The sequence below is a fragment of the Schistocerca nitens genome, chromosome 2, assembly GCF_023898315.1.
Source record: "Schistocerca nitens isolate TAMUIC-IGC-003100 chromosome 2, iqSchNite1.1, whole genome shotgun sequence".
Lineage (NCBI taxonomy): Eukaryota > Metazoa > Arthropoda > Insecta > Orthoptera > Acrididae > Schistocerca > Schistocerca nitens.
In genome coordinates, this window is record NC_064615.1 from 154852071 (window position 1) to 154866221 (window position 14151).

The window sequence follows — 14151 nt, forward strand, 5'->3', positions numbered from 1 at the left end:
GCGAAGAAACATGAAAAGAAGCCTTCTAGCTTGACGAGTAATATTAATGTAGACAACAAGTCAACTAGTTACAATAGAGCAACAACCTAACCAAAAACATTTTATGAACGGGTCATTAATAAAACAAATATTATTTATGAACCTTCTTAAAGTGCAATATTAGCGAAAGGGCTTAAATATAATGTTGAACCCAGGATTACAGAAACAAAAATCATGGAAAATCTAATAGCAGATCTTAAAGTCGGTTTAGAGGGGTCGAAAAGAGCCAGAAATACGCAAACACGCATAGCCTATGAGTTTTACAAAATTTTAGAAAATAATATAAAGAACAATCAAAAGGATGGTAACACACATAAGACCATAAAAAGTATCAATCAGAAGTTCATACAGAACGATGCCATACTTACGAAAGCCGATAAAGGGAATTCGATAGTTATTTCCACTAAAACGGAATATACAAATAAAACAGAAGCGTTTTTCGATGAAAATGGGATTTTCCCACTTGACACTGATCCCACTCCCGTGGTACAGAAAGAAACAAGGGTTGGGCTTCAGAACACTAAAATGTTAATAGCCGAGTTCCGCAAAAGGTGGCTTATCAATATTAATCCCAAACCACTCAAGATGAGAAGTCAGTTTAAGATTCACAAATGTGATCATCCGATCTGCCCGATCGTAGATAGTACCGGGAGTTCCTACAACAAGTTAGCTAGATTTCTGCAACAGAAAATAAAAAATAATTTTGTGTTTGCAAAGAACTACGCCATTAAAAATTCTACGAAGTTAGCCAATCGGTTGGAACGCGTAACGGGCTCTGAAAACGCCAAGTTAGTGTCTTTTGAAACAACAAATCTATACACCAATGTTCCGCTGGACCAAACCCTCCAGATTTTAGAAGGTAACTTGCATCAATATAAGAAACTGTCGGACAATGAAATAGATGATTTAATGAATCTTCAGCGCATTGTGTTGAAACATAATTATTTCATATTTAGCGGAAAAATATGTTCCCAATCATGTGGACTAGCTATGGGAAGCCCGCTGGCTGGCATTCTGTCTGAAATTTTTCTAAATTATCTAGAATGTGGTTTTTTTCACCAATAACGTAGACATCATGGACAATATATCCTTTTACGAAATATACGTAGACCATATACTTCTTATTATTGACGGAAACCAAAAGAATATAGTCAAAGTTTTCCTATCATTGAACGAGCTCCATGAGAAGATTAATTTTACACTTGAAAATGAATCCTCTAACAGATCCTTAAATTATTTAGATCTTACCCTCAGGATCGTAGATAGCCACATTGCGTTCAGCATTTTCCGTAAAAATACATTTTCTGATAATGTCACAGCGGCCGATTCCGCCCACCCACAAGCTCATAAGTTAGCTTTTTTTTCATTCTAGTATACATCGTGCCGTGACAATTCCTCTCTCTCCAGATGCTTTAAAATGTGAATTAGTAAAGCTTGACGAAATTGCTCGAAATAATGGTTACAAGGCTGACTTGGTGAGGCAAATGTACAATAAGAAACTAAATAAACGCAATAATACGTCATACACATTAAATGACGGGGGAGAAGGTGAACCTGCTGCCTTTTTATCTGTTCCCTTCATAGGCAGGGTTTCTTACAGATTAGGCCGAATGCTTAAGAATCATGGGTTTAAGGTAGCATTTTCAACCAATAACAATCTGAAAAATACTTTGGTCCATACACTGCAAGCATCACATGACTATTTCACTCTGGCGTTTATAAAATCACTTGTGGGGACTGCCCGAACTATTATATAGGTCAAACAAGCAGAGCTATTGCTACTACATATAAGAAGCACATTCCAACCAAAAGTGGTGACGGCGCACGAGGTTCCTCCTTCGCCGAACACCTGATCCAAATGGCACACGCTCCTAATCCCGTAACCAGCACAGAGCTAATCCATCATGAGATTAAAGGTACTAGATTAGACATCCTGGAGGAGATGTAGATTTTTAAACATCTGCAATTTGATAAGGATAATCTCCTTAATGATCAACTTCAGCTGAAAAACAGAAATTTTTTTGAATGTTTTGTGCCATTATTTAGAATATCATGACCAGATAATAGTTGATCCGGAGGAGCTGAGCGGTATTTCGGTGGCGGTGTGACACAGATGGTGTTTGATGTACTTTATTTTAAACATCCCTTAAGGTAGTAGCTAAGATGCGTGCGTTTGACCACGTAACATTTTGGTATAAGATTCCCATCAGCTGGTCTTTGAACATACGGTGCTTACATGTATGGTTTCAATAATTAAGATGCCCGTATCTATCCCATAGACAATAGTCATATTTATATAAGTGGTTACTAGCCCACGAACGGTGAAATGGAGCCTCATGTGACAAGATGAAGTTTAGCTGGTCCGTTTCGACATTTTAGGGTAATGCCCTTTACATTTATTTATAGTTGTAAATCCAGAGAAGGCGTCATCCAGGTCCATTTATGCTATGCACATGGGCATATTAGTAGCTATCTGTTATTACTTTTTAATTCTTCCTTGTGAATAACATGCCGTTTTCACATTTCAAATGACCATAAAAATTTTTTCCAAGGTGTCTTCTCGGGTCAAGCACGTTTTATCATATCATATATATTTAACAATAGCCTTTAATATAAGAGGCGATAATTCTCTTTTGTAGCGCGTAGTGAAATTGACCTCTGTCGGTCGATGGAGTATAAGAACGATGAAAGGGCGTTGTACGTCCGTTCACTCACTTACCATATTTTTTACACGTAAACATAATTTGACCTCCGCTGGTCAACTGCTGTAACATGGCGATGAAGTGGAGTTGTTCGTTCACTCGCGCGTTACTTTTAGTAATAATATAAAAATCAATCTTGATAATATTCATCATTCAGAGCGTGTCAGCAATTAGAAGTATGAAACTTCCTGACAGATTAAAACTGTGTGCCGGGCCGAGACTCGAACTCGGGACCTTTGCCTTTCGTGAAAGGTCCCGAGTTCGAGTCTCGGCCATTCACACAGTTTTAATCTGCCAGGAAGTTTCATATCAGCGCACACTCCACAGAAGAGTGAAAATCTCATTCTGGAAACATCCCCCAGCCTGTGGCTACGCCATCTCTCCGCAATATCCTTTCTTTCAGGAGTGCTAGTTGTGCAAGTTTCGCAGGAGAGCTTCTGTAAAGTTTGGAAGGTAGGAGACGAGGTACCAGCAGAAGTAAAGCTGTGAGGACGGGGCGTGAGTCACGCTTGGGTAGCTGAGTTGGCAGAGCCCTTGCCCGCGAAAGGCAAAGGTCCCGAGTTCGAGTCTCGGCCCGCCACACAGTTTTAATCTGCCAGGAAGTTTCATATCAGCGCACACTCCACTGCAGAGTGAAAATCTCATTCTGGAATAAGAAGTATATCTACATCAACTGATAAAAACACCTACTCGACCATCTGTGCACAGGTTATGCGAAATTAATTGCACTTTGACGTTTAAATACTACAGTTTCGTTGTTTTATGTTATATTTCATTAATAACGATGGATGCGTTATGCAGCATTCGTTGTGAAAGGGCCATTATATTATAATAGTGTAAGACGGGGTAGTGTCTTCGCACTCGTATAAATCCACGCATAGTTTGTTATATTTTAGTCAAAACCTGGTGCAGAGGCTTTACGTTTCAGAGTTTCAACCATTCTACAAGTTATTTGTTTTAAGACATAACTGCGTTGGTATGACAGTCATGGTCTCAGTCAGACATGCGCAATGTTCCCCGCCATGCCGATATGCAGCGCGTCAACTAGGTCTACTTAGTTTCACGTGAGCTCCCGAGGCCCACCGCACGACGTCCATGCAGACGAGACGCTCGCCGGAGCTTCAAAGTCTTGGTGGTTACTTACTACCTTCGTACCGCATTTTTAAAATGTGACTACGCCTATTCATGCTGTTTTCGTTTTATTTCTAGACCATGCCCTCGTAGACATATTATAGAATCAGGTTTATCTTCTGAAGAAGGCTCAATTACTCGGTCTGAAACCTAGGTAGAGGTTGGTTTCATTACCGCAATCGAGGCTGATAATTTCTTATGTATTAGATTATCACGACTACTGACTGGGCTGCAGTGTTGAAAGTACTAAAATAAAGTACCTCCAGTTTTCACAGGTTCCTTTCACTGTCGTAACACATCACATGTATACTGTCATATTTTGTAAACAAATATGGCATCGGAAACTATTGGGTGGTTGGATCGTATATCAGGAGAGAAAACATTGTCGCAAAGTACAAAGAATATACGTCCTAACAACATTATTACAGAACAAATTTTTAAAGGATTTGGAGATGTTGTTTGAGGGGTTTAATACATTCGTTGGAATAAATACTTCAGGTGGTATATAAATCCGATTTTGACAAGTTAAAATAGCTTATACTTCATACCCATTTATAAAATCAGGTGAAGTGTTACAAACTTTAAGTACAATAATTGGCTACAGTGGTAAAATTATACACAAACAACAGTTTTGGATGGGATTCATAGACAGATATGAAAGGCTGGAGGCAGAGGCGGAGGAATAGTAAGACAAGGTGAGAGGGAGAGAGAGAGTGGAAAGAGTGATTTTATGAGAGCAAACTTTACAATGGAAGGGGTCTACAGATTATATCTGTTACATGTAACAACTGCCTAAAGGTTTCGGTAATACATTGGTTAATGCTTAAAAAAATACAGATGGATGTGTAATTTGTGCCAGTAGTTGATATACTCATAGTTTCCAGCTGACAAGGGGTACAAGCTGTTGGTGTAATATCTGTAAATGAGGTCAATCTCTTGTACACTCGGGCGGCTGTTGTCGTATTATAACTAAATATTTATGGTAAATATTAGGATGTGAGTGTGTAATAATGTTGTTTGGACGTATATTCTTTGTACTTTGCGGCAATTTTTTCTCTTCTGCTATACGATCAATGCACCCAATAGTTTCCGACGTCCTAATTGTTTACAAAATATGACAGTATACATGTGATGTGTTACGACAGTGAAAGGAACCTGTGACCACTGAAGGTACTTCATTTTACTTTTTTTGTGTGTACCGTTAGATACACGTTTAATTTTTTATCAAAAGAAACCCAAAACCATGTTCTGAAATAATGTTGTTTCTCTACTACTACTTAGATACACGTTTAATTTTTTATCAAAAGAAACCCAAAACCATGTTCTGAAATAATGTTGTTTCTCTACTACACAGAGCCACAAGTTCCCCCAAAAATCGTAACACAACACACACACAAAATCATATTAACAATTGTAAATCCACCTGATGATGAGGTTTAAACCTTTGAAACACGTCGTGGAGATGAATAAACAGTGACTGGTAACAGTAAACTTGTTGTTTCATTAAATGTCAATAACAGTCATGGTAAATCCTAACCTAAAAATGTTTGCATTTAAATGTCCTTGAAGGTCAACGAAGGTCAAAAAGTTAACATGAACGTCCTTTTACAGAAGGCGTTCGAAGTGATGACCATTGGTATCAATGCAGTGCTGCAATGTTCTTATCATGGATTGAGTGGTATTCCTTATCACTTCGGCACTTATCGAAGCACATGCTTTGACTATTCTCTCTCGTATATCGTGCAAATAGTAAATATTCGCTGAATACGGTGCATCCATCTAACGTACCATTGACATGCAAACACCATTCGACGGTTTCGCAATACAACACTAATAGGAACGGTACGACTAGTATCGTCGAATCAAGCGAATGTGAATGATGTATTCCTTCGAAGAACAAGTCGATAAGATTCTCATTTACGTAGAATGCCAATGAAATTCTGTGAGAGCTAGAGACTTATAAGCTGAAAGATATCCTCAACATAGTCACTCTACACGTCGTACATTTAAATACACTCCTGGAAATGGAAAAAAGAACACATTGACACCGGTGTGTCAGACCCACCATACTTGCTCCGGACACTGCGAGAGGGCTGTACGAGCAATGATCACACTCACGGCACAGCGGACACACCAGGACCCGCGGTGTTGGCCGTCGAATGGCGATAGCTGCGCAGCATTTGTGCACCGCCGCCGTCAGTGTCAGCCAGTTTGCCGTGGCATACGGAGCTCCATCGCAGTCTTTAACACTGGTAGCATGCCGCGACAGCGTGGACGTGAACCGTATGTGCAGTTGATGGACTTTGAGCGAGGGCGTATAGTGGGCATGCGGGAGGCCGGGTGGACGTACCGCCGAATTGCTCAACACGTGGGGCGTGAGGTCTCCACAGTACATCGATGTTGTCGCCAGTGGTCGGCGGAAGGTGCACGTGCCCGTCGACCTGGGACCGGACCGCAGCGACGCACGGATGCACGCCAAGACCGTAGGATCCTACGCAGTGCCGTAGGGGACCGCACCGCCACTTCCCAGCAAATTAGGGACACTGTTGCTCCTGGGGTATCGGCGAGGACCATTCGCAACCGTCTCCATGAAGCTGGGCTACGGTCCCGCACACCGTTAGACCGTCTTCCGCTCACGCCCCAACATCGTGCAGCCCGCCTCCAGTGGTGTCGCGACAGGCGTGAATGGAGGGACGAATGGAGACGTGTCGTCTTCAGCGATGAGAGTCGCTTCTGCCTTGGTGCCAATGATGGTCGTATGCGTGTTTGGCGCCGTGCAGGTGAGCGCCACAATCAGGACTGCATACGACCGAGGCACACAGGGCCAACACCCGGCATCATGGTGTGGGGAGCGATCTCCTACACTGACCGTACACCACTGGTGATCGTCGAGGGGACACTGAATAGTGCACGGTACATCCAAACCGTCATCGAACCTATCGTTCTACCATTCCTAGACCGGCAAGGGAACTTGCTGTTCCAACAGGACAATGCACGTCCGCATGTATCCCGTGCCACCCAACGTGCTCTAGAAGGTGTAAGTCAACTACCCTGGCCAGCAAGATCTCCGGATCTGTCCCCCATTGAGCATGTTTGGGACTGGATGAAGCGTCGTCTCACGCGGTCTGCACGTCCAGCACGAACGCTGGTCCAACTGAGGCGCCAGGTGGAAATGGCATGGCAAGCCGTTCCACAGGACTACATCCAGCATCTCTACGATCGTCTCCATGGGAGAATAGCAGCCTGCATTGCTGCGAAAGGTGGATATACACTGTACTAGTGCCGACATTGTGCATGCTCTGTTGCCTGTGTCTATGTGCCTGTGGTTCTGTCAGTGTGATCATGTGATATATCTGACCCCAGGAATGTGTCAATAAAGTTTCCCCTTCCTGGGACAATGAATTCACGGTGTTCTTATTTCAATTTCCAGGAGTGTATGTGTATGAGAAATTGAGAACAACTGGATCTTTAACGCATCGGAAACATATAAGGCAAAGTAAAATTACTAACCAGGAAACGGAAATTCGTACTTTTGCCACTGTGATTCGAGATCCTTGTGTTAGTTCGAATCAAATCGCAAATGAATATGACACGAGCCAGAGTAGTGTTATCCGTGTTCTGCGTCGCCATAAATATCATTCCTGCCATAAATCAGTCTCCACCAATAATTAACTGGTACGGATTGTATGCGTCGCATTGAATTCTGCCGATGGTCTCAGCTTCAGATTCAGAGGGATGACGCATATATTAATTTGATTTTATTTACTGACGAGGCTACATTCACTAACCGTAGAAATGTTAATTTGTATAACATGCGTTATTGGGTAACTGAAAATCAATGATGCCTGCGGCTAGTTGCACGCCATAAACCGTGGTCGGTGAGTGTATGGTGTGAGATTCTGGAGGACAGAATTACAGGCCCCTATTTCATCGAAGGAAATCTTAATGGTAGGAGGTACATCATATTCCTGCAAGAAACATTAGGTCTAGAATGAAATTTTCACTCTACAGCGGAGTGTGCGCTGATATGAAACTTCCTGGCAGATTAAAACTGTGTGCCGGACCGAGACTCGAACTCAGGACCTTTGCCTTTCGCGGGAAAGTGCTCTACCACCTTTTTTTTATCTCATTTTGCTCTATATTGTTCGTTGAATTTGTTCGTGGCGGACGTCCGATGACATCCGTTCAGGTTGATCGTTGATCCGTTCCATCAGTTTTTTTGTTACAGAAGGTTAGCTGAACCCTCTGACTGAACACGCATAGCTACCATGCCGGCATCCATCTGAGCTACCCAAGCACGACTCACGACCCGCTCCACAGCTTCAATTTTGCCAGTACCTCGTCTCCTACCTTCCAAACTTCACAGAAGCTCTTCTGCGAACCTTGCAGAACTAGTACTCCTGGAAGAAAGGATATTGCGGAGACATGGCTTAGCCACAGCCTGGGGGATATTTCCAGGAGTGCTAGTTCTGCAAGGTTCGCAGAAGTGCTTCCGTGAAGTTTGGAAGGTAGGAGACGAGGTACTGACAGAATTGAAGTTGTGGGGCGGGTCGTGAGTTTTGCTTGGGTAGCTCAGATGGTAGAGCACTTGCCCGCGAAAGGCAAAGGTCCAGAGTTCGAGTCTCGGTCCGGCACACAGTTTTAATGTGCCAGGAAGTTTCTTATCAGCGTACACTCCGCTGCAGAGTGAAAATCTCATTCTGGAAACATCCACGAGGCTTTGGCTAAGCCATGTCTCCGCATATCCTTTATTCCAGGAGTGCTAGTTCTGTAAGGTTCTGAGAAGAGCTTCTGTGAAGTTTGGAAGGTAGGAGACGAGATACTGGCAGAAGTAAAGGTGTGAGGACAGGGCGTGAGTCCTGGTTGGGTAGCTTAGGTGGTAGAGCACTTGCCGGCGAAAGGCAAAGGTCCCGAGTTCGAGTCTCGGTCCGGCACACAGTTTTAATCTGCCAGGAAGTTTCACTCATAGTAAGGTCTGAAGAACTGATGATGTACTTTCATTTCCTTAATTGTGTGATTATAATCTTGAAAATGGATTCTCCGATTATTCAAGACCATTCGCTGACTTGATAACAGCCACAGTAGATACTGGCCATGCCACACAAATAGATAGTATGCTTGTAATACCATCTGCTTGCAATGCCTGTTAACAATAGGGCACATATCATGTAGTTTACATCCAAAGTCATTTTATAACGTCGTCTTTTCTCAACATTTTAACTTCATATCATTCGCAGGGTTCTCGATGAAAACCGTGTAACATTATACACTATTCTTTCACAAACAAGTAAGTATAAACACGCTACGTAAGTTTCATACCGTGAGTCCATGCTACTCATTTCATGAAACATCCAGAACCTCTCTCGCAACTCACTGATTAACAGCTTCTGTATCATGTACCTCAAAACAGATAACTGTTTCAAGGAAGTAGTTTACAACAGTCGTCGTCACCTGCCATGCCACCATTACTCAAGCATATTACGTACCACATTTAATAATTAAATTATTAACTAAACCTTCTTCTCTTTCCCTTACATTCATCCTACAGACATATTCAGATCATCAACAATATTTCGTCAAACGTAAGTACTTTACCAAATCGTAAACACATTAAATACAATTACGTTATATACATATCACTTGAGTACCTCTGAGAAGCGGTTTTTATTTCTGGCAGTGCCACTTCATGCGTTAAAGCTGAGAAAATGTGCTGTAATTAGTCACTAATGATCTATTTATTACAGATCTATATTTCAACTACTGTGTGGCTGTTATCAGTGGCAAAAACGTATAACAGAACATTACAATAAGAAAAATCCATGTATCAAACATATTATAGTGGTGTAAGTTTTGTACAAAAGCAAATGATAAATTAGCATACTGGTAAGATAGAAGTCAAATCATAATTATAGCTTATCTATAAGAATACCCTCTGCTAGACTTTCCATGCAAACATTTCACACAGAGGTCACTGTTCACAAATGCTACACAGCTAACCTCAGTGTACGTCATATTGGAGTGCAGAGCCCTCTATACACCCGTAGTTTAGATTACCGAATTTGCTGTCCTTCGTCATAAAAAGTTGGCTAATACTTGGAAAAAAATTAAACACAATAGATAAAAACATTGCAAAAGTAGCGGAGATGGGTATTATTTAAAAGGCAGTCCTAAAATCATCTGTTAGTCGACCTGTGTGGTTGTTGTGCGAACTAAGGGTACTTCCGATATATTGTTATTTAAAACGCTAATTAATAGCAAATGTACATGATTCCTTATGTTTACAGGAACAGAAACTTACTGAAAATCTTGTATTAAAAACATCTTGCTTCATTTTAGCTGCCGTTTCAATTAAAAATAAACACCAGAAGCATTAGGAACTTAAATATAACGAACGTACCTTTACAGTTTTACAGTGTATTTACACCTAGAATTCCCATAATACCAATAATTATTGGTTCAGTTTGGTGCTAAATTCACTGAACTTTATAGCAATCGGACTGTCGATAGAGAAAAAAAATTATGTTATCTAATACCGATCATTTTGTTATATGTGAGCCTGGAGGGATTCTATTATAACAGGCCAATACTGTCGGATAGATGAGCTTGTGGCATCTGCTGTCACTGATAAAGCCGCAAGAGGTTTCTAAAAGTTTCTCAAAATGGGGAGATCCTTGTTGCCACCTGCTTGTTGTCCAGTGTGCTACGAGACGAAGTTTGATGGCAGAATCGAACATGGTACTTCATGTGTATTATCGAATAGTGGTAGGCGGAGATAAACAAAATACTAGTTATATGTTTGGCTACTAGATGGTATGAGCGTGCAACTACTATTGACTTGGCACAAATGAGTGCGTGTTTTCTGGTGCAGCACACATATGTGCAGTACAGTTGTAGTATTTTAGGGTATGTGACTTCCAAGTTTCTTACAAGTTATCCGGTTATAAGATGGCATAGCTATCGGGAAAGACTTTAAGGATAAATAGATGCAGTTGTTCTCAGTAATGTTCTCGTGGACCACAGCCGTCATGGTGCCACGCGTTATTACCATAGATCCCATGAAAAACCAGAAAACGTCCATCATAGCATAATACTGAACCCACTGACGCGCGTCTCTAAAACCGTACATGTTTCGAACCCTGCTCATGTCTTTGATAACACGTGGACGTCCGTCACCTTCTCACCTACTCGTGGTTTTACTGTCCTTCAATCACTTTACGTAGATGGTCACGACAGTAGCTCATGAACAGGTAGTCGTTCCTTGGCACCGGCCATAAGAATTTTTCCTTTATCAGGTTTGTGTCAGTGGATTTTTCCATTTGTGATCTGCCCTGTATTGTGGCTATAATGTTTCCCCATTGGGCTCTGTCACACTAATGTATTTGCCTTCCCGCCTCGCGTACCTGAAACGCAATGAGGCGGCATTCACACCCGCGGTGACCCTAATCATCCGTCCCACGGCTACTCCACTCATAAGTGAAGATGGTCAGTAAGGGATCATACACGGGTCATATGCTGCATAAGCTGTCGAGCATCCAGGCACGACCTAGGGCGGTCGCGAAGTGGTCAGCACACTAGACTCTCACTGGAAAGGACGACGGTTCAAACCCGCGTCCGGTTATCCTGATTTCGGTTTTCCGTGATTTTCTAAATCACTTCAGGCAAATGCCGGAATGGTTCTTTTGAAGGGGCACAGCCGATTTCCTTCCCCATCCTGCCCTAATCCGAGCTTGTGCCCTGTCTCTAATGACCTCGTTGTTGACGAGACGTTAAACAATAATCTCCTCCGTCTCCGCTTCCTCCTCCTCCTCCTTCTCTTCCTCCTCCAGGTAAAGACCCCAGTCTGTCTGTTCCGTGACGAGGCTTTGACATACAGCATTTGGTCTCGCACTCGTAGATTCTACCTTCGTCAAGCACTCCAATAAACTCAGAAAAGTAGCACGCGAACACCCTTCCATATTTTCTCTTTGCGAGATGTCCATTACCGGGCGCCTGGCCAGAAGAATCTCCCCATTGTCTAAGTCGCTTATTCTGCTGGATTACCCCATTTTCGGCCAGTATCGTCGCTGAATTGGTTTCCCACCCGTCCCTGCTCCGCTTATATAGTTGTATTCTCCATACCGCATAGCGTGCCGGCAACGCCATCAAGCGGCGCTCAATCTTGTGGTGGGCATTTATAACGTATTGTCCCCTCAGTACGTTTTCTTATTGTTAAAAATTGTTACTGTGTGATTTAGCTATTTAGCTCCAGTTCGTCGTTTCCTTACGGTTAATGACCTAGTGACGCCAGTTTATGTTGGTTACTGTTGTAAATATCGGCAGGTATAGCTAAACGATATCGTCTGCTGAGTGGTCCCCTGGACTGGACGGTTTATTACGCTCTGTGCCGCTGTGTAACCCATGCAGCCCTTCGCTGTTACGGCTCCCTCCGATGGAGGACCCCCTCTGGGGTGGCAGGGGGAGAAACCAGAAGGGTGGGGCGGCGGTGCTGCCACGTCACCGGGCCGTCGTTAACTGTGGGAACGCGCACCCGCTTCTGGGCTCGCACCGTGCCGTGCAGTATTGTCCGCCACCCGAGTCAAACCTACCCTAGCACATGAGCTCAAATTTTAGTCGCCGAAAGGTTGTGAGTCTAAGCAACAACCATCGATTTTTCAGTACAAATTTATGCACTATCGCCCATGAAAATTAATATCAAGTTGGATATACTCATTTCCCAAAAATCTCATTACAGATGTTTACTTGTTAAACTTAAGTTACCTTCAGCATGTGAGCTACCCGGAGCCATGTTCCATATCCGTTCCTACTCCTGGAGACTTGTTGTAGGCCACCCGTTGTCGCCCATATCAAAATCGTCTGTACCATTTTGATTTGTAAATACGCTCTACATTTTCCTCGTTCTTTCCTGAAACAGTTTTGTTTTCTGTGATCGGGTGCAGATAAGACATATCGGTTACACACGTACTACACCCGATGACGCCCACATTATCAGTTAAATTCAGTTTCACTTTCACTTTCACACTGAAGTTTCACTTTGCTGTATTGCTTTTCCAAATTAATATATCGCTTTATAAAAGTTTCTGGTAGTCATAATTAGTGTTCAGGTAACTTAGATAGCGTGACAATGGATACTACTCGTTAAGAATGACGATAATAATTTGCCCCCTGATTTCGTGTGTAACCTCGCGCACAATACGGTAAAACAAATGAATCACTATGAATCACTTACTGGGGCACGACTATTAGAAGTAAAACTTCGCAATCCATTTTTTTTTTTTTTTTTAATTGCGACTCGACTACATACGACCGTCCCACGCGAAACCTTAGCAACGACTACCTTCGTCTCGCATAAAGGCGCGAGAAACGTGGAGCTTGGGGATTGTTGAACTCCTAACATCATTTTCAAAAATTTTTGAGAAGATAATGTATTATAGGGTTGCCACCCATCTGTGTAGTAATAGGATAATTAGCCAGGGGGCCGCGGTGGTCTCGCGGTTCTAGGCGCGCAGTCCGGAACCGTGGGACTGCTACAGTCGCAGGTTCGAATCCTGCCTCGGGTATGGATGTGTGTGATGTCCTTAGGTTAGTTAGGTTTAAGTAGTTCTAAGTTCTAGGGGACTGATAACCACAGCAGTTGAGTCCCATAGTGCTCAGAGCCATTTGAACCATTTTTTGAATTAGCCAGTCACAGTTTGTATTTGAAAATGGCTATTCTATTCGGTCTGATATTTATACATTACTGAGCACATATGCAATCTTTAAATGGTAAAATATCACCAACTGGGGTCTTCTGTAACTTATCAAAGGCATTTGTTCGGTCAAGCATAATATTATGTTACAAAAGATAAGTTGTTGTCGAAAACAGAAATCAGTAAATGTCTCGTTTACTTGTTATTTAAGGAACGGAAAATAGAAAATTACACTGGGCTCTTCGAATAATAAAAAGAAGGACGGCCCGTCATCTTCATGAGGAGAAATCACAGTGGGAATCCCACAGGGCTCTGTCTTTGGTCCATTACTGTTCTTGCCTTGTGTTAATGATCTGTCTTTTTACTTTAATAGAAAGATAGAAATAATCCTGTTTTCTGACGATGCAAGCATTGTTGTGAAGTCAAGCAAAGAAGCATGAACACAGAAAACAAGTGAGCTACCTTTAAACACTGAAAAAACGCAGTCATCTGGTTTCGTAACGTCAAAAATATCCCACATTCTATTAACCTAGTACACCAATGGGAAATAATAAACAATGTATGTACACCTGCTAAAATGTTTAGGTTCTGTT

General features: G+C 42.3%; 1 protein-coding gene across 1 annotated transcript in view; it reads left to right on the forward strand.

Moving 5' to 3' along the window:
• The window catches only part of LOC126234890 (POU domain, class 3, transcription factor 3-A-like), a 43508-nt gene extending 31125 nt beyond the window's left edge, over positions 1–12383 (forward strand). Inside the window, exon 3 of the mRNA XM_049943630.1 lies at positions 12276–12383. Within this exon, the coding sequence (XP_049799587.1) occupies positions 12276–12383 (108 nt within the window). The remainder of the gene's footprint in view (positions 1–12275) is intronic.
• The last annotated feature ends 1768 nt before the right edge of the window (positions 12384–14151 follow it).